The following is an 18390-nucleotide window of genomic DNA, read 5'->3' on the forward strand; positions in this document are numbered from 1 at the left end:
TATGTTTGTAAAAAATGATAGAACACATTAGCATATATTGTAGCGTATGTTATAATAGTATATATGTTTGTAAAAAATGATAGAATATATCTTGTCTGAAATGTTGATAGTGTTTGGTTCAATACAATTTGAGAATTATAATAATATTGTTCCAAAGTAATTTTTGAATTTTGTGCATGGTGCACCAAAAAGATTGTTTGGTAGCATATATGTGGACCATATAGTGGCATATATGTGGTGTAAAATAGCGCATCAAATGGTGCTTTAATATAATATTATAATAATATTAAATGTCGAGAGTGAGCCTACATTGAATCTGAGTCTGTAAAATTCAATACTAAATTGTCATTGGCTGGTTCCACAAACTGTGTAAAATATAAATAGAGCAGGGAAATTGGATATTAGTCTAAATCCATTAGAGCGCACAAGGACGATATTTGTGGTCAGGTTCATAGGTGAGAATCAAAGAATGGTTGGTGCAAAGATCCAGATCCGTGTAGTCAAGCAGAATTTGTCCTCAACTGCAAGTCTGCAACTTGCATTTATGGATCAAATAAATAATAAATGTTTTTTGTATTATTGAAAGAGGAATATATCTAACAAACGTCAATTTCTTTTCTCTTTTATGATTCAAATAATCTTAGCCACACAAAAGCATCGTGGTCCATCTCCTATCTCTTTATGATATGTTTTTGACAAATTATTTAACAGTCTTGTAGTCGTTTTTGACTTTTAAAGTGGTTTGGAACTTTGGATTGATGGATTTGAGAGGAAGGGAAATGTAGTTTCTTTTTAATTTTTTTACTTGGATAGTTTATAAAAAATTAATGAGGAATATTTGAAGGAAAATGGAGGGAATATTTCATTAAATTTTTGTCAAAATTATTCATTCCAAAATAGAATCATCTGGAGGGAAGAATGACTAATTAAGTTATTTATATATTAAAAACCTAGTTTACCCTTATAATATGACACTTTAACATAAAATAAAAATAAAGATAAATTAATAAATTAAATTAATTTTCTTTTTTTTTCTTTTTTTAGCAGTCCAAACATGGGAGACGGACAAAGTATTAATCGCTTCCTTTCTCTCCCCTTCCATTCCCCAAATCCTTTAATTCAAATACACTCTTATGGAAAGGAAGGCGTCATCGTTCAGTCAATCCAAATCCTTGTCAATATCCAACCAAACCCAACCTACTTCTGTTGCCTGTCATTTGTGTACAACAGTTAATGAATTAAATTCTCTAAAACTCTTCCTTTCTGACTTACTCCAATTCTCAGTTGAACCATGATATAATTTGGAGAATTTGAGAGTTACGACATGAAAAAAAATATGGGGAAGTAGAAGAAATAGTTGAGATAGAAGTTTGATCCAAACCAGTTGAGATATTATTTGTTTTGAGTCTACGGTTTGCATGATTCTGTCCTTATTAAAAAGGCTTTTAAGGGTCGTGTTAAGCTTGACTTATTATAGATCAAATCACTTGGTAGTTACTCTACAAGCAATATGGCATATTGTCAACAGACCAAAAGACTGCCTACAACATAAGATGCCAGAATGTGAGCAACAATAAGGAGATCATGGAGCCCTAAAAACCCATTCTGAAAACCACTTGGCCCTAGGGCAATGATCATTAGGCCTACTTATTAATATGACTTGGGCCCAATTTCTTGGACCAGGGAAATACGTTTCTAGCAAGCAAGCCCACATAAAAAAAAATAGAAAGAAAATGATGTGTGCCATATATCCCACTTCAGGGAATTCCTCATCAAATAGTATCGCTGCATTTCCCAAATACATGGCAACATAGGTGTTGGATTAAGCAATAGTCTAATGGGCTTTTAAACAGCTCAATTTATCATTGGCGTTATATAGAAATGTTTCAGCAATGCGAGCATGTAATAGATCCGCAGTAGCTTGGAAATTGTTGAAGAACCGGGTTCGAATCTTGGATGTGGAATTAAAGTTTTTACTTGGACGTTTTGTGTAAATTTGGTGGAGCTCTCAGCTCTTAAAGACTAAGAAAATTGACTCAAGAACAATAACAAATTATTGGAGACTCATTGTAGAATAAAAAACGAACCTGTTGAATTGCTGAGAGAGCAGGGACACAGCCTATTCAACTATCTAAGAAAGAAAACAGGGAAAAAAAAAACACCATGAAATTAAAAAGAAAAAGAAAAGTTGAAAAATTACTGAAAATAAATGAAAGCATGCTACTATTACAATATGATTTTCCCTATATATATATATATACTAGTTATGGTGCCCGCGCGTTGCAGCGGGACATCAATAATTTCATCATTTTTCACGCTTTTTGGAAGCCAAATGAGAGCATATCATTCTTGCACTTCACCATGCAAGTTCAATGGTATTTGTGTTACAAAAGTTATACAACCACCTACAGGACATTCCTACTTTTGAGTAGAAAGGCTAAACAAAAAAGTATGAGCTCCGACATAGCTACCTCAACAGTTCACTACACGTCACTATCATAGCGAGAGTAAGACAAAGGCCTAAACCGTGGCCTGCAGAGAAGAGAGAGGTGCATAAAACACAAATGAAGCAAGCATTGAACCAAAGGAACGCATGCATAACAGCAGCAAAGAAACCAACCAATGGCAAGCAAACATAGAAAGACAATCCGTTAAAGAACGTATCTAAAGTATGGGAAAAAAATTCAATTACGCAGGGCATACAATGTAAAGAATCTATAAAGCATCAAATAGAGCGATTGTAAGTAACTCTCTATTGAACTGGTCTTCCTATTATAGATTTGGCAGACACAATTACTCAGTAAAAACATGGAAAAAAAATAATAATCAGTCACTCTTGTCAGACAGTGAGAACAAATTATTCATAACATAAACAGTAGTGGTAGGAAAGAAATCAACAGTCGAATTTAAAAGGCCCCTCACAGACTCAATTACATATTAATTCTCATGTTCTGAAAACATTACCTATTTTCATTTTTTTTGGGTGCCTCTGCCACAGCTGGGGTTAAGAGCTGAAAAAAATGAATCACAACACTACATTAGGTAACTTCTCGGAAAATACTTTAACATTAGAATATATGTGGTTATAAGGCTGCCATTATGTGGACATATTGCCCTTTGTGCAAACTCTAAATGCTCAGATCTTACCTTCTCAGTCTCGATTCGAGTTTTCTTGGATTTTAACTTCTCAATGCTTTATAGGTTTTACATCAAAACTGCATGAACCCCACATAAGTGAAACTGCATGAAACCTATATAACTTCACCCCTTTTTTCAATAAACAAAGAAGTACAGTTTGGGATGGGTTGATCTTACCAGTATGTTGTCGGATGTTTTTTCCTTAGACAGGCGAAACCAAAATCAGTAAGGTGCAGTCTTTGTTTAAATCATGCTGCGCAAAGGCAGTGCTTCTACAATTAGAAGGTTGACAAATACATGAACAATTGTATATATGTAAAAGGAAAAAAGAATGACTAAAACGAAAAAAAAATCCAGAAGAAAGTTCCTCTAAAGAACACAGAGTTTGGTTCATTTTTGAAATGATGCAAACATTTGCTACCAGGTATTCAGCATGATTTAAAGACAATTGAGCTCCTAATCAATCAGTCTTATCTCTTTAATTTTTACATAGAAAGTTTACACCTACTAATATCAATGGTCAATATGAGAGGAAAGCTTGTAAGGAAAAAAATTTATAGGTGAGTAAATAGGCAGCATGGTTTGAACTCTAGCAATTTGAAGGAAGAAAGTATCAATAAGCCAACTTCATTACAGGCGAAGGTTACCTGTTCTTGAAAATCTCCTTCAATGATTTTGAATTCAATATCACGCCTCTTCCCTGAGGAGATTGTTTCTCATAGCAATCCAAAATGCCTTTAGCATTGAATTTTAGCCGAAATGGAAAATTTTGATGCCCTGTCTGTTCAAAAGATTGATCAATCAAATAAGTAAGGCCCAACAAAGTTCTGGACCAAATTTATGGGCACATATTCATTTGTGCAGTGGATGCGAAGACTGAAAATTAACTTCTTTTTTTCTAACCGGCTATTTTAAGTATATATTTGCCCAATATTGAGTGATATAGAGATGGAAGTCACGGGCCTTGTGTGCAATAATAACCATGGATCTAAAACTGTAATCGGAACTCACAGAATGTTCTTGTTAGTAGTTATGTTGAATTGAAAAGCTTCATTCACATCACTTGATGCATGTCTTATATGTCCCTTCATGATATTGTTTGTATGATACAACCATATATGAAAAAAGACATCGAACATTACTGCTTCACTGAATGGTTTCGCAATGACGATAAGGAATGGCATAGAAAACAGCATTCACATCTCAAGAAATAGACATGGTCAATTCAATGTTGATTCCTTCCTTACATATATACATATGGATGTGTGAAGTTAATGCTTACAAAAAGTTCTTGGAGGAGGGATTGAGGGGAGGCATTAATGTATTTGGGGAATCAGATTTTGCGAGAGCAAATGGGCAACGATGAGGGCTTTGATGATGCAGACAAACTAAGAGTATATCGAGGCAAGCATAACAGGAAGTGAAGGCAACAAAGATGATTTTCGGAGGAAAGATAGCCCCACCTTGAGAATAAATCTAGTATGGGAGTCCAAGCACGCTGATAAACATAGGAGAAAATTGCACTGTAGGAAACGCAATTCCAGGTAAGCAAGAAAAGAGAGAGGAAAAGAAGAGAAAATAAACAACCTTCAGGAAGCGAACGTACCATTGGATTTGACTTTGGAGGTCCATGGTCGATTTCCGTTTACGTTGCGAGTTACCCTGGCGTGTTGAAGGCCACCAACCCAGGACTTTCCCATTCCGGCTTCCAGCGACTCCAGCCAGCTCTGCCACTCCACTCTCCAACGAAGGAAAATGTCACCTCGCGGTTCGTGTCATGTTAGATCTGGCCGTGATCGCAAGAGCGGAGAGTGAGAGAGAAGAGAGAGGATCGAGTGGTTGAAGACAAAGGGAAGAGATCTGGGTTATATGAGTCTACTGCAAATACATGAACCTACAACGACGAACAGGAAATACATGAACCTGCCTGGCATTTTTCGTACTCTGAAATTCTGCTCTGCATCATGTGTTGGCGAAATCTTCTCCAACCACGTCGATGCACTGTCTACGGAAAAGGACAATATAGGCTTCGAAACAAAACATCAAAATATCGTTTTTTTACCACAAAACCCATGGCACGACGTCGTTTTTGCTGTCCAGTCGCAGCACCAATCAAACACCACTACCGCGAGTAAGAAAATCCGCACCGAACTCGCCACGAAATCTCGTCTACACTTACAATTTTAGATATAGTAATAGATGTCATTCAAAAGCCCATATGATTTTCCCTATATATATATATATATGTCATTCAAAAGCCCATTTGTTCTCTTTCCTAATTTCGGCTTCTTCCTCGGCAGAAAAGTCGTTCTTGATGTTGAATGTATCACGAATTTGTTCAGAAGTCTTCCCCTTGATCATGTCTGTTACGGTTTGACAGCACAAATCAAGCAACTTCTTCATCTCCAGATAATCTGTTGCCTGAATTAGATCATACAGAGTGCTCAGGTCTACCTTCATGAAGTCTGAGTCGAAGGATTTGAGATTTTCAGTGGCATCAATGTCTTCCGCGTGCTTTTTGCTGTACTCAAGTATCTTGGACAGAATCTGGCTCTTCACGTTGGGCAGAGGGATTTTTCCATCAGCGCAATCGTCTTCAATCATGCGCTTTATGGTCGCTGCCTCCATCATCACCGCTTCCTCCACCTCGAACATCTCTCCATCAGAACTCATTAAGGTGATCTTCTTGGAGCTCGACATTATTGTTTCAGTCGATTCGATACTAACAAGTGCAGAGAGTATTAGAAATCTAGAGCGAGAGAGTTGAAGCAGCAAAAAGAAGAGATTGTATTGAGTATTGCTGCAGGTATTTATAGGAGAGTTATTTGGTCTAAAGAATTATATGCCTTTTGGGAGTATGATTTCCTGATGGAATTATGAATTCTACAGTTTCCTAGATCATTTATCCAATTGATCTCCGCCCTTCATTTTAACTTCCTTAACAAGTTCTTTATTGTAGTGATAGCAGTCAGAGTCACAGGTACTTCCCACACAAGTTCTTCATTGTTGTTCGGTGCAATCCTTTAGGCAACACTTTTTTTTGGTAACCGAAAATTATCCAATCCAATATATTCAACTAGAAGAGTTAAAACTTGAGCGGTTAACCTAACTCGCTCCACATGCTAGTGATAGGTAAGATAGAGCAGAGAGAACGAGACTGAAATCCACAAATGAGAGTTAATTCTAAAAAACTTCAATAAAATAATGCCGAAACTTTTGGGTTTGGGAGTCGAACCTTTGACCTCCCATATTGCAAGAAGTTACCACAATTAACTTCGTCAGCTCAATCAAAACTTCTTTTTTTTTTTTAGAGCAACTCGATCGGTGCTAAATGAGGTGTTATATGATTTTAACTATCAAAATAGACTCAAATTAATTATCTTTCGGAGTAATTTACAAGAACTTGGGCAGGAAGTTAAAATGAAGGGCTGAGATCAATTTATGCCAATCTAATGATCCAAATGATTCGTGCTTTTTAGAACATCAATATGTGACTTTTATGGTGCGTTTGGTACATGGGTAACGGGGTGTAATAGTTACAAGGGTAATTAAATTTTAAGTTTATTTGTGTTTGTTATGTCAGTATAACTTTTACTCCTGTAATAAATTTTAGTAATTGAGCTTATTTTTTACACATAAAGTTTACTAGTGGGGGACCTGGGTAATAACAAGTAATGAGAAGTTTTACTCCAACCTATTACCCCTTTAAATAAAAAATTTTAAAAGCCCATAAGTTATATATACACATATATATTATATATTATATATATGTATATATATATATATACACAGACACACACATATATACACACACAGACACATATATATATATACACACACTCACATATGCACTGTCTGTGTGTATACACACACACACACACATATATATATATACAAGAATTCTCCTATGTGGACCAAAAGTGTGGACCAAGTTTATGGACCAAAATCCAATGGTTGTAATCAATCACAACATAAGTGGGGGCCACACATTTATTATGGGGCCCACCACATCTATGGTTGAAAAACAAGTCCACAAACTTGGTCCACACTTTTGGTCCACATAGGAGAATTTCTGTATATATATATATATATATATATACATATATGTATATATATACATATATATATATGTATATATATACATATATATATATATATACACATATACACACATATATATATATGCACCATCTGTCTATATATATACATATATATATAGATATACACACACACATATACATATACACACACATATAAATATATACATATGCACTGTCTGTGTATACACACACACACATATATATATAATACACATACATATATACATATACACAGATAGTGCATGTATTGTCTGTGTATGTGTGTGTATTATATATATACATACATATTTTATGTAAATATAAATATAAATATAAATATATACATATTATATATATATAAAAATAAATAATGTCGGGCTTGGGTCAGGCTCGCGCTGAGCCAAAATTGGCCTGAGGTGTCTGGCTTTGGGTTGGGCTGACCCAAAAAATGGAGCCCATGCCCACCCAAGGGGTCGGGCAGGGCCGAGCTCGGACCTAGGCCCGCGGGCCAAATGATGACCCCTACTCTTGTGTTACGTCTTTGTCATGGATTTGAATGTTATCAGATTATTTTGTTGAAATTGTTAACAATTGTTATTATATATATATATGTCTGGCTGTGTGTGTATATATATGCATATGTATCTATATTTTTAAAATTTTAGTACATGATAGTCGTAACAATAAAAAACATAATCTCGCTTTTTTCTAGTTTGGTTCATTACAATAATAACAAACAAGGATAATGGTATTACACCAGTAATGTATAATCGTAACAAACAAGAGTAATAAATACTTGGGTAAATTTTACCCTTCTTTACCAAACAAGGGTAACACTTATTCTCCATAATTATTATTACCCTTGTAACATTTACATGGGTAACAAATTATACCCCCAGATTCGTACCCTCATACCAAACGCACCGTTGATATTAATCCCAACTTCAAAAAATAAAGAAAATAAAGAAAATAAAGAATGAAGAGAGAGAGAAATCCCACTCTTTTGATCCTTGCTTTTCCTCTTCATCCTTCCACACACATGCACCACTCTCTGGTTCATTCAATTACAAGTATTTGACAGAGAGTAGTAGCCATGACATCTTCTAGCTTAAGCTTGAGACTTCTGATAGACACCATAACCAGCAAGGTGAGGGAAAGATGTGATTGATTTTCTATGCACATTCTCTCTTTGCCTGTTGGGACTGTAATCAGACTCCTCAAGAAACAAGGAATGGTGGGTACACTTGGAAATCTATGTCAGAACATAGAGGATTTGAATGATGCATATCTGCAACCCAACAAGAGCAAAGACACTCTATTGATGGCCACAGCTCCAACTCTGGCAGTGTCTCTTAATTCATTGATCTTGATGGTGGGGTGATGCTGTATTTTGGAATTGTTTTAATGTGGTTATAAAATTGTAGTTGAAATGTTGGTAGAGAAATGGTTGTTTAGGAGCAATAATTACATGAATCTATTCACAGAGCAAAAAGAAAAACCAAGAGTCAAAGCTCAGAAAAGCTCCATCTATATTACAATTGCAGCAACTGTAACAAGGTGGAAAAGGATGCAAACAGAAATACAAACACACTAGATATTCTATTCAAATTCATCCCAAAATTATAGATATGAACAACAAGGATTCAAACCCTTGCCAGGGGAAATTCCAACTAGGCAACAACCTTAAAACCAAAACAGTTTCCAACAAACATAAAGAGACTGTACTGCAGCTTCCCAACCTTCCATTAATTGGCTATGTAGAGTTTTACAAAACATAACGGCATCACTCAACTGATTCTAATGACTTCTCCTCTTCTATCACAATCTTTTCTTCGAAGAAAACACTTGTTAGCACTTTCTTAGTCTGCAAAGAGGCCTTCAGCAACTTCTTGCCCTGTCAATCACAGAAAAAACAATCAACTTGTCAAGTGGAAAACTTACGTGAACGAAGCCTGGCGTCTCAAATTTAGAGTCATATTGAATGTCCAAGAGACAAACCTCTATGTGTCGTTATCTGTTAAAAAAAACAATCTACCAAGGTCATTTTAAATTAGTACAATTGCCAATATTTGACATGCTGGATGCTACAACTAGTACTGGTTTAATTACCTCATCGATGGTGAGATTGACCGTCTTTTCTTCAAGGGCACTCATTTCTTTGAGATTCAACCTGTTAAACAGAGTAATGCTAGAAATCGTAGACATTGGCTTCACCACCAGATCATCCATTATCATGTAAGTCACGCACCCCTTCACAAAACCACCCTCCATTGAAGAAGACGATGAGGACCCATCATTCTTCGAACAAACAAGGCTCAATGGAGAGGACATCGTGTTCCGGCAAGTTGGACAAAGCGATTTGGGGTCGTGGGTAACATAGGAAAGACAATTATTGTAACCGCCGTGAGAACACCTATAGTAGGATTTCTTGGTTGGTGATGATTGATTACCAGTAGTAATCAACATTGGAGAGGAATTTGAGGTATTAGGGGTTGTGACCAGTACTGTGTTGTTCAGAAGATTGTCAATGTTTTTGTTGGGGATCATTTGCAGATCCCTCAAATCATCTATACTCTGGTATAGATTTCCAATGCCACCGACTGTGTCTTTTGGATTTTGGAGCCTTGCGACAGTACCAAGAGGCAGTGAGAGAATGCTGAATAGAAAATCAACTACATCTTTACCTGCTTCGGCAAACAGGACTCTGCGGCCTTTGGGGTCTATCAGAAGCTTCATGCTCATGTTGGGAGCTGCCATGGATACTGTATGGGTCGAATTTAGTTATTATGATTGAAAGAAATGAGTTTGTGTGAATTGTGAGAGAGGAAGAGGAAAGTTGGTATATATAATGAGCAAAGACGGTAAGTGCGGGCTTTTTTGGATCGATTACTTTGGCATATATAATACTAGAAATCAAGATCATTACTTTGGCAGCAATTGATCTCAGCCCTTCATTTTAACTTCCTTAACAAGTTCTTTGTTGTAGTGATAACAGTCACAAGTACTTCCTACACAAGTTCTTCGTTGTTGTTTGTGCCTTTAGAGAGCTAACACTTCTTTTAAAAAAATTGAGAATTCTCCAGCCCAATACATCCATTGAACAATTGATTTGTAGTTTTAAATTCGGACCGTCAATCCAGCTCGCTTCACACGTTGATAACAGGTAAGACTGAATCGAAATTCATAACAATAGAACGAGACCGAAACCCACAAAAGAGTACTCCACAAAGGCTCTCATGGGTCTTTGGCCCATGCAACGAAATAACTCCGAAATTGTTAGGCTTGGGAGTTGAACCTTCGATCTCCCGCGTTTGCAAGAAGTTATCACAGTTAACTTCACAATCTCAACCAAAATTTATATGGTTTTTAGAGCAACTCGATGGATGTTAAATGAGGTGTTAAATAGTATTTATGGCGGTGAGGTGCTAAATTTAGTCCTTTTTGAAAAGAACAAGATGGTTTTTATAAATGGAGTGAAAATTATTTAAGGATAGAGATAAATAATTGGACTTTTATATAAATGATTTTGGCATAGAACAACTTTTAATACCCCATTTTAGTATCTTCTATTGGAATCAATTAATTTTAACTCTATTTTATTGCATTATTTGAGATGTAAATTAGTGTTTTATCACCTTTCTTTGGAGTTGCTGTTATGTATCGCAATTATTATTTTTTTTCTTTTCCTTAGAATCATAGTCATCAAATTATTTCCCTTCGGAGTTATTTACATCAACTTGAGCAGGAAGTTTAGATCAAGGGCTGAGATCAATTTGTGCCAATCTAATGATCCAAATGATTCTTGCTTTTTAGAACATCAACGTAACTTTTGATATTAATCTCAACTCTAAAAAAGAAATAAAATAAAGAATGAAAAGAAATAAAAAGAAAAAAGCCCTCTCCTTTGATCCTTGCTCTCGTTAAATACCCACTCTCCTCTTCATCCTTCCACACACATTCACCACTTTCTTGTTCATTCAATTAAAAGTATTTCACACAGAATAGTAACCATGGCATCTTCCAACTTGAGCTTGAAACTTCTGATAGACAGCAAAACCAGCAAAGTCCTGTTTGCCGAAGGAGGCAAAGATGTGGTTGATTTTCTCTGCAGCATTCTCTCCTTGCCTGTTGGGACTGTAATCAGACTCCTCAAGAAACAAGGAATGGTGGGTACACTTGGAAATCTATATCAAAGCATAGAGGATTTGAATGATACGTATCTGCAGCCAGACCAGAGCAAGGACACTCTGTTGATGCCCAAAGTTGCCAACTCTGCCACAGACCTGCCTCTCTTGTTGCCCAATCTTCAATCAACTAAGGCGAATAATCTTTACAGGTGCAATCGCAACAGCTACAGCAACTGTCGTATGTATGTGTCTGGTGATCCAACTGCTGTCTGTCCTCAATGCAAGTACCTCATGGACACAGAGGCGACCTATGTCGACAAACCCAATAAGGGATCATCGTCTGCTGAAGGTGGGTATGTGAAAGGGGTGGTGACATACATGATAATGGATGATCTAGCAGTGAAGCCAATGTCTACGATTTCCAGTGTTACTATCCTCAACAAGTTCAATGTCAAGGATGTAGGTGCTCTGGAAGAAAAGGAGGTCAATCTGTCTATGGATGAGGTATCATTGTTGTTGTTCTTTTTCTTCTTTCTCGCTAATTTTGACTACAGTAAATGAATTGAATTGATAGTTGGAATCATTTGAATTGGTTATTGACAGGGTCTGAAGTTGTTGAAGGCTTCTTTGCTGACCAAGACTGCGCTTACTGATGTTTTTCTTGGACAGAAGGAGTCTGAAGTTGAATACTCCTTGGCTGACTTGGACTGCGCTGACTGATGTTTTTCTTGGACAGAAGGGGTTTTAAGTGAGTTGGGCATCTCATTTTGCATACCTATTAGTTAACTACTTCAAGTACGATAGTTGGGTCTGTATGTACCTCCATGAAGATATTTGTTTGGTGTTGTGTGTTTGCTTATGCGACTGTGTTTGATTGTCTATCTTAGACTTTATTTCTGCTGCTGCCTTTCTCATGTTTCTGTTAATTAGTAAAGTTTGTTGTTAAAGAAAAAATCTCTCCATTCCTGGATGTCTAGTTGTTACAATTACTTTTATATTTTTTTTAATGATGCACAACCAATGGACTGAAAGTGAAAGTGAAAGTGAAAGTGAAAGTGAAAGTGAAAGTGATGAGCGTCATAAGGGATTCATTAAAAATAAAGACTGAAACAGAACACCAACCAAAGAAAATAAAGGAAGAGTTACATAATTACTGCATCAATTGTCAATTTAATTACTTTTTTTTTCAAGAGCACTTTTTCTTCTAAATCGAGAACACTCAACAGGAGTGTTTTTGTATAGTCCACTAAATCTAAATTCGAGTTGGGCTAGACACGCGCAAAACCCCTCCACAGGTTAGTTGGGCAAAGTCTCAGCGCAAACCACTTAATAGCGACGCCAACTTAGAATCGAACTTCCGACCTCCGGAGAGATTTTGTATGCCCTAAGTCCGGAGAGAACCAACTAGACTATAGCCAATTGATTTTGAAGAGCACCCACGTCCTCGTAAGAATCAAATATGAAAAATATTGAAACAACTTCCAAGGTTTGAGAAGCAATTAAAGTTAAGAGGAGCGAAGAATTGCAGAATTTCAAGGGTTTGGTGAGAAATGTGTAGACCTGAGACAATGAAGAGTCGGGAGACAGGCTTTATAAATACCATCCGATTTATTTGATCACAATCCATGTGAAATACACTGCATTGATACAAATGGCCATGGAGTCTACTAAAGGTTTGAGCTTGAAGCTTTTCATAGACACCAAGAAGAACAATGTCCTGTTTGCAGAAGCGGGGAAAGATGTTGTTGATTTTTTTTTTCCTGTTCACCATTCTATCTATGCCTGTTGGTACTGTCATTAGACTTCTCGAAACACAATGCATGGTAGGTTCACTTGAAAATGTACACCAGAGCGTAGATGAATTGAATGGTAGGTATTTGGTCTCTAACGTTAGCAAGGACACTCTGCTAACGCCCATACATGCTGTCTCTACTGCAAACATTGCATCTCTCTTGTTCCCCAATTCTTTAACTTCCCTTCACAAATGTTCCGGGTGTTAATCACATGTGTCAGACATCCCCATCGCCGTTGTCCTCGATGCTGCAATAGATCATCTACTAATGTTCCGGGTGTTATTCACATAGATTTGGGATGGCTTGGGCTACCAAGGTGTTGAGCTCTTTAGCATTTTTGCTTTTTTTATCGATGTAATAGAAAGCAGGATCGTTACTTTGGCACCAATTGATCTCAGCCCTTCATTGTAACTTCCTTGACAAGTTCTTCTTTATTGTAGTGATAACTGATAACAGTCACAATCGCAAGTACTTCCTATGCAAGTTCTTCATTGTTGTTTATGCATTTATAGGGATTCGGGGAAGATCCCGTAAACCAAGCCGGGTCAGCCAACACCATATTGCATAAATCCATTTTTTGGATTGATAACTATGAACCTATCTAAGACAAGATCACATTTGATTATGTTATTAATAATAAATCTAGTATACATGAGCGCTTGTCCATATGCACCAGACAATTACAAGACCTTAATTGAAGGGAATGACTCCAAATATATTAAGTGGTCGTGAGAATTGAACCCTAAAGCCAAAACTCCAAAAGTAGAAGACCCCTAGCCCTAGTCAGCCCCCACTAGTCCCATTTACAGGTGGTGGGTTTTTTTTTTATGACATTTACAAGAACTTGTTCAGGAAGTTAAAATGAAGGGCTGAGATCAATTTGTGACAGTCTAATGATCCAAATGATTCTTGCTTTCTAGTACATCAAAAAAGAATGGAAAGAAAAAGAAAGAAAGAGAGCCCACTCTTTTGATCATTGCTGTCGTTAAATACAAGAACTTGTTCTGGAAGTTAAAATGAAGGGCTGAGATCAATTTGTGACAATCTAACGATCCAAATGATTCTTGATTTTTTTTTATAAATACCATGAAATTTGATCTCAAACCACGTCAAATACACTACAATATTGACACAAATGGCCAGTGCATCATCTGCAAGTGCTTTGAGCTTGAAGCTTTTCATAGACACCAAAAAGGACAAGGTCCTGTTTGCAGAAGCCGGGAAAGATGTTGTTGATTTTCTATTCAACATTCTATCTATGCCGGTTGCTACTGTCTTTAGACTTCTCAAAACACAATGCCTGATCGGTTCACTTGGAAATCTACACCAGAGTGTTGATGAATTGAACGATACGTATTTCGTGACCGACAAAAGCAAGGGCATTCTGTTGAAGCCTAAACTTGCAATCTCTACTGCAAACATTGCCCCCCTCTTGTTCCCCAATTCTTCAGCTGCCCTTAAAACATGTTACAGGTGTCCTTTACATGTGTCAGACGACGAAAGCGTCCGTTGTCCTCAATGCAACGATACCATGTACACAGAGGCTACCTCTCTTCCTCTGCAAAGTAGGTATGGTGAGGGGGGTTATGTGAAGGGAATTGTGACTTATATGATAATGGATGATCTTGTGGTGAAGCCTACGTCTAGCCTTTCAATTATTACTGATTTGCTGGACAAGTTCAATGTCAAGGATGTTGGTGCTCTTGAACAAAAGAAGCTAGAGATTTCTGCGAACGAGGTATATTAGTAAGCGCATTAATACTGATTTACAGGTTGGATTAAGCGCATTAATACTGATTTTTTTTTTCTTTTTTTTTGAAAGGCTATGAAGATGTTGAAGGCTTCTTTTATGTCCAAGACTGTACTAACCGATGTTTTCCTCCGAGAGAATTGAAGGAGATCAAGGGAGAAAGGGACTAGTTGACTGGATCGTTTGTGTCTCATTTTACAGTGTAGTTGCAAGTGTTAGAGCTTATTTGAGGTCTGTAGTAGGAAGTATGTGTTGATACTGTGGTCTTGACCGGACCTCATGAAGTATTGTACTTTCTTGGAAGCTTATATGTTTCACCCTGGGATGTTAATATTATGGTGCAAGTAATTTGGTATATATAAGCTGTCTTTGTACTGCCTAGATAAAAAATCTCACCTTGTTAAGGAAAAATCTCTTTGCTGGAGATCCTTTTATTCGACTTACTTCAAAATTGAGTTTCATGTGTGTGTTGTGCTATATATATATTCTTTGGTTGATATTAATCTCATCAGATCCAAAAAAGAGAATAAAGGCCACTCTTTTGATCCTTGCTTTCGTTAAAATACCCACTTTCCTCCTCATCCTTCCACCCACATTCACCACTTTCTTCTTCATTCAATTACAAGTCTTTGGCACACAGTACTGTAGTTGTAATAATTGCTTATTGTGCATGTGAGTGAGAAAGAAGAACAAGATCAGATGAGAAGAGAAGGGCATGTGAATGCGATAAGAAGATGGTGGAGATGAAAGACTGCAAAATTTCAATACAAAATAACTTTCTAATATAACTATGATGGGCCCAAGATGTGTAGACCAAAACATAAGTCACCAGTAGATAGGCCCGTAATAAGCTTCTCAAAGGATGCTTGAGATCCATGTGTGCATTGTGCTATCTATATCTTCTTGGATTTGATAAAATCAGTTGGCTATTAATCCATCTCTCACATCACCAGGATAAGAAATCATGAAGTGCTTTATATGAATTAATGTGTTTTAATATCGTACAGGTGGGAGGCCCAATTCCTCAATATTGTGCTGATGAGTTGATTATGCAATTATATTGGTAGTTCCATCCTTAACTAGCTAGCATGATGACTTTTAAAGTCATCTGGTACATGAATCAAGCTTGTAGAGTTCAAAAAAAAGAAGAGGCAAAGGAATACTGTAAGTTTGAACCCTAATTTTGAATTTGAGACATACAACACCTCGGCTTCTCATGCCTTAATCTTGTCTCAATGTGGTTGCCATTCGAGGCAAATTGATATTGAGGCTATTGAAGCCAACAATTCATGAGGATGGACCAAGTCTTCAGCTTATTTTTTAAGTAATTCAAGAGATACAAAAACTAGGAATTTGATTGGTCTGCTGCCCACACCCAGCCAGCAATAGACTGCTCTCTTTTGTATAACTAGTCTTGGGCAGTGAGCTGCCATCCAAAGCACTTCCCAAGAGCTCCTCTTGTGGTGGCATGATAAGTGCCTTCCTCTGTACTATACCTTGGAAATGAAAAATACTGAAAAGAAGACGACTTGAAAAGTAAGTAAAGTTAAGTGGAGTAGTGGCAGAGTTTCTATAAACCAAAGAAAATGAAGAGTCAGGAGCCCAACTCTATATAAACCAGTTGGTTACAGTTCATGTCAATCAAACTTCATTGCCATAGAGCCTATGGCATCTGCTAACTTAAGCTTGAAACTTCTGATAGACACCAAAGACCACAAAGTCCTGTTTGCCGAAGCTGGCAAAGATGTTGTTGATTTTCTGTTCAGCATTCTCTCTTTGCCTGTTGGTACTGTAACCAGACTCCTCAAGGAAAAAGGAATGGTGGGTACACTTGGAAATCTATACCAGAGCATAGAGGATTTGAATGATGCATATATGCAGCCCAACCAAAGCAAGGACACTCTACTGATGCCAAAAATTGCTAACCCAGCTACAAACATGCCTCTCCTGTTGCCCGATGTCGTGTCATCAACAGATAATCCTTTCTATAGGTGCAATGGTAACAGCTACAGTAACTGTCGCGTTTATGTGTCAAATGATCCAAATGTTGTCTGTCCTCAATGCCAGCACCTCATGAACTTCCAGGCCACCTATGTTAAGAAACCAAATAAGGGTGCATCATCGTCTACTGAGGGTGGGTATGTGAAAGGGGTGGTGACATACATGATAATGGATGATCTAGCAGTGAAGCCAATGTCTACGATTTCTAGTGTTACTCTCCTCAACAAGTTCAATGTCAAGGATTTGGGTGCTCTTGAAGAAAAGGAGGTCAATCTGTCTATGGATGAGGTATATTATCGGTCTAGCAAGCTTTAAACTGGATAAAGTGCATGAATTGAATTTTTAGTATATTTTGGAATTAATTAATTTGACTTATTGACAGGGTTTGAAATTGTTGAAGGCTTCTTTGTTGACCAAGAATGTGCTTACTGATGCTTTCCTTGCTTGACTAAGAAGGGGACAGAGTAACTAACGACTTGGGTTAAATAAGTTTTAGAATTCTGTCTGAAGTAAGGTAATTGGGAGTATGATAGTTGGGTCTGTACCTGCATGAAGGTTTCTTTATGGGGCTGTGTGTGTGTTTGGGACTTTTTGATTGCTAATTTGGGCCGTCTCTCCTTCCTCCTTGTGTCTTCCTCATGTTTTCCCATAAACGAATGAAGTTCTTTGTTAATGAAATTACTCCCCATGCCTGGATGTGTGTTTATCAAATCTTTTCAACATCATGAATCATTCGATAACTAATATAATTTTTTCGGAATTGAAATCATATCCAAATGATAATTTGCAGCAACTGTAACAAGAAATGTCAAAAGATGCAAAGAACTCTGTTTTATTTAGCCGAAAATAATAAGAATTTCATAATCCGAACCTGACAACTGCAAAATCCAGAGGTTGAGAGTTGAGACCTCTTGCAGAACAAATCAGCACCCCTCACAAAGAAAAATTGCCTACACCAAAGAAAATGGTAATTACCAAACAGCAAACTAAAGCAAAATAAAAAAAATTTCAAACCCCAAGAAATCAATCAATATATTTCTTGTTCATAAGGCTCACAATAGACAACAATCATCTATCAGCAAACTAAAGCAAATTACTAAATTCCATCATCAATTGTCAAGTTGATCACTTTTTCTTCAAGAACACACACTTTCTTGACATTGAACTTGTTCAACATAGTAATTAAAACCCGTTCGCTTTTTACACCTTTTTATTATTTCTCAATACAGTTAAATTGAATTAAACTTTGTATATTTTTTTGGATAAATATCATCCTCCATGATCTAATCCCGAAGAAAAACTCTCATGTACACTGCTGCAACAACCGCCACCGCCATTGCAACTTGATATCACAATCAGGATATCTAATTTCCCAAAACCCAATTATGCAAGAAACTGAGGAAAACGAGAGTGTGTGTTGGGACAGTTTACATTGAATGTTTATTAAAATGAAAAGCGAGATGCAAAATAAACTGAGGGCAGTGTTATAATAATATTGGATG

The 18390-nt window shown here is 36.9% G+C and overlaps 5 protein-coding genes and 1 long non-coding RNA gene across 11 annotated transcripts; 3 read left to right on the forward strand and 3 right to left on the reverse strand.

Annotated features, from left to right (window-relative positions):
* Window positions 1–2263: 2263 nt before the first annotated feature.
* Window positions 2264–5333, reverse strand: LOC119988599. 6 transcript variants are annotated; one of them, XR_005465649.1, is made up of 8 exons: window positions 5062–5333; window positions 4745–4924; window positions 4602–4661; window positions 3786–3919; window positions 3316–3410; window positions 3148–3215; window positions 2965–3011; window positions 2264–2532 (listed from the first exon to the last, which is right to left on the reverse strand). It is a non-coding gene; the product is annotated as an uncharacterized LOC119988599 (long non-coding RNA). The 6 variants fall into 6 exon arrangements; XR_005465648.1 differs by having other exon boundaries at window positions 3786–3915; window positions 4745–5333; XR_005465647.1 differs by having other exon boundaries at window positions 3316–3391; window positions 4745–5333.
* Window positions 5334–5375: 42 nt separating this feature from the next.
* LOC119989770 (SKP1-like protein 1B) lies at window positions 5376–5979 on the reverse strand. The gene has a single exon (XM_038835466.1). The coding sequence runs from the start codon at window positions 5836–5838 to the stop codon at window positions 5386–5388; it is 453 nt and encodes a 150-aa protein (XP_038691394.1). The 5' UTR covers window positions 5839–5979; the 3' UTR covers window positions 5376–5385.
* A 2750-nt stretch (window positions 5980–8729) lies between these two features.
* On the reverse strand, window positions 8730–10084 carry LOC119989524. The gene is made up of 2 exons (XM_038835112.1): window positions 9327–10084; window positions 8730–9111 (listed from the first exon to the last, which is right to left on the reverse strand). Exons 1-2 carry the CDS (start codon window positions 9972–9974, stop codon window positions 9001–9003), a joined length of 759 nt encoding a protein of 252 aa, XP_038691040.1. The 5' UTR covers window positions 9975–10084; the 3' UTR covers window positions 8730–9000.
* Window positions 10085–11151: 1067 nt separating this feature from the next.
* LOC119989564 lies at window positions 11152–12314 on the forward strand. The gene is made up of 2 exons (XM_038835171.1): window positions 11152–11848; window positions 11948–12314. Exons 1-2 carry the CDS (start codon window positions 11228–11230, stop codon window positions 12062–12064), a joined length of 738 nt encoding a protein of 245 aa, XP_038691099.1. The 5' UTR covers window positions 11152–11227; the 3' UTR covers window positions 12065–12314.
* A 1935-nt stretch (window positions 12315–14249) lies between these two features.
* Window positions 14250–15330, forward strand: LOC119989749. The gene is made up of 2 exons (XM_038835434.1): window positions 14250–14875; window positions 14960–15330. Exons 1-2 carry the CDS (start codon window positions 14273–14275, stop codon window positions 15029–15031), a joined length of 675 nt encoding a protein of 224 aa, XP_038691362.1. The 5' UTR covers window positions 14250–14272; the 3' UTR covers window positions 15032–15330.
* A 672-nt stretch (window positions 15331–16002) lies between these two features.
* Window positions 16003–17442, forward strand: LOC119989732. The gene has a single exon (XM_038835411.1). The coding sequence runs from the start codon at window positions 16553–16555 to the stop codon at window positions 17201–17203; it is 651 nt and encodes a 216-aa protein (XP_038691339.1). The 5' UTR covers window positions 16003–16552; the 3' UTR covers window positions 17204–17442.
* The last annotated feature ends 948 nt before the right edge of the window (window positions 17443–18390 follow it).

This window comes from Tripterygium wilfordii, chromosome 21, assembly GCF_013401445.1.
Source record: "Tripterygium wilfordii isolate XIE 37 chromosome 21, ASM1340144v1, whole genome shotgun sequence".
NCBI classification, from domain to species: Eukaryota; Viridiplantae; Streptophyta; class Magnoliopsida; order Celastrales; family Celastraceae; genus Tripterygium; species Tripterygium wilfordii.

Excerpts from the sequence above, each read along its gene's own strand:
- LOC119989770 (XM_038835466.1), bottom strand. The coding sequence starts at position 5,838 with ATGTCGAGCTCCAAGAAGATCACCTTAATGAGTTCTGATGGAGAGATG.
- LOC119989524 (XM_038835112.1), bottom strand. The coding sequence starts at position 9,974 with ATGGCAGCTCCCAACATGAGCATGAAGCTTCTGATAGACCCCAAAGGC. Across the intron at positions 9,112-9,326 it reads TCAATCTCACCATCGATGAG|GGCAAGAAGTTGCTGAAGGC; the intron begins GTAATTAAACCA and ends TGTGATTGACAG.
- LOC119989564 (XM_038835171.1), top strand. The coding sequence starts at position 11,228 with ATGGCATCTTCCAACTTGAGCTTGAAACTTCTGATAGACAGCAAAACC. Across the intron at positions 11,849-11,947 it reads TCAATCTGTCTATGGATGAG|GGTCTGAAGTTGTTGAAGGC; the intron begins GTATCATTGTTG and ends GGTTATTGACAG.
- LOC119989749 (XM_038835434.1), top strand. The coding sequence starts at position 14,273 with ATGGCCAGTGCATCATCTGCAAGTGCTTTGAGCTTGAAGCTTTTCATA. Across the intron at positions 14,876-14,959 it reads TAGAGATTTCTGCGAACGAG|GCTATGAAGATGTTGAAGGC; the intron begins GTATATTAGTAA and ends TTTTTTTGAAAG.
- LOC119989732 (XM_038835411.1), top strand. The coding sequence starts at position 16,553 with ATGGCATCTGCTAACTTAAGCTTGAAACTTCTGATAGACACCAAAGAC.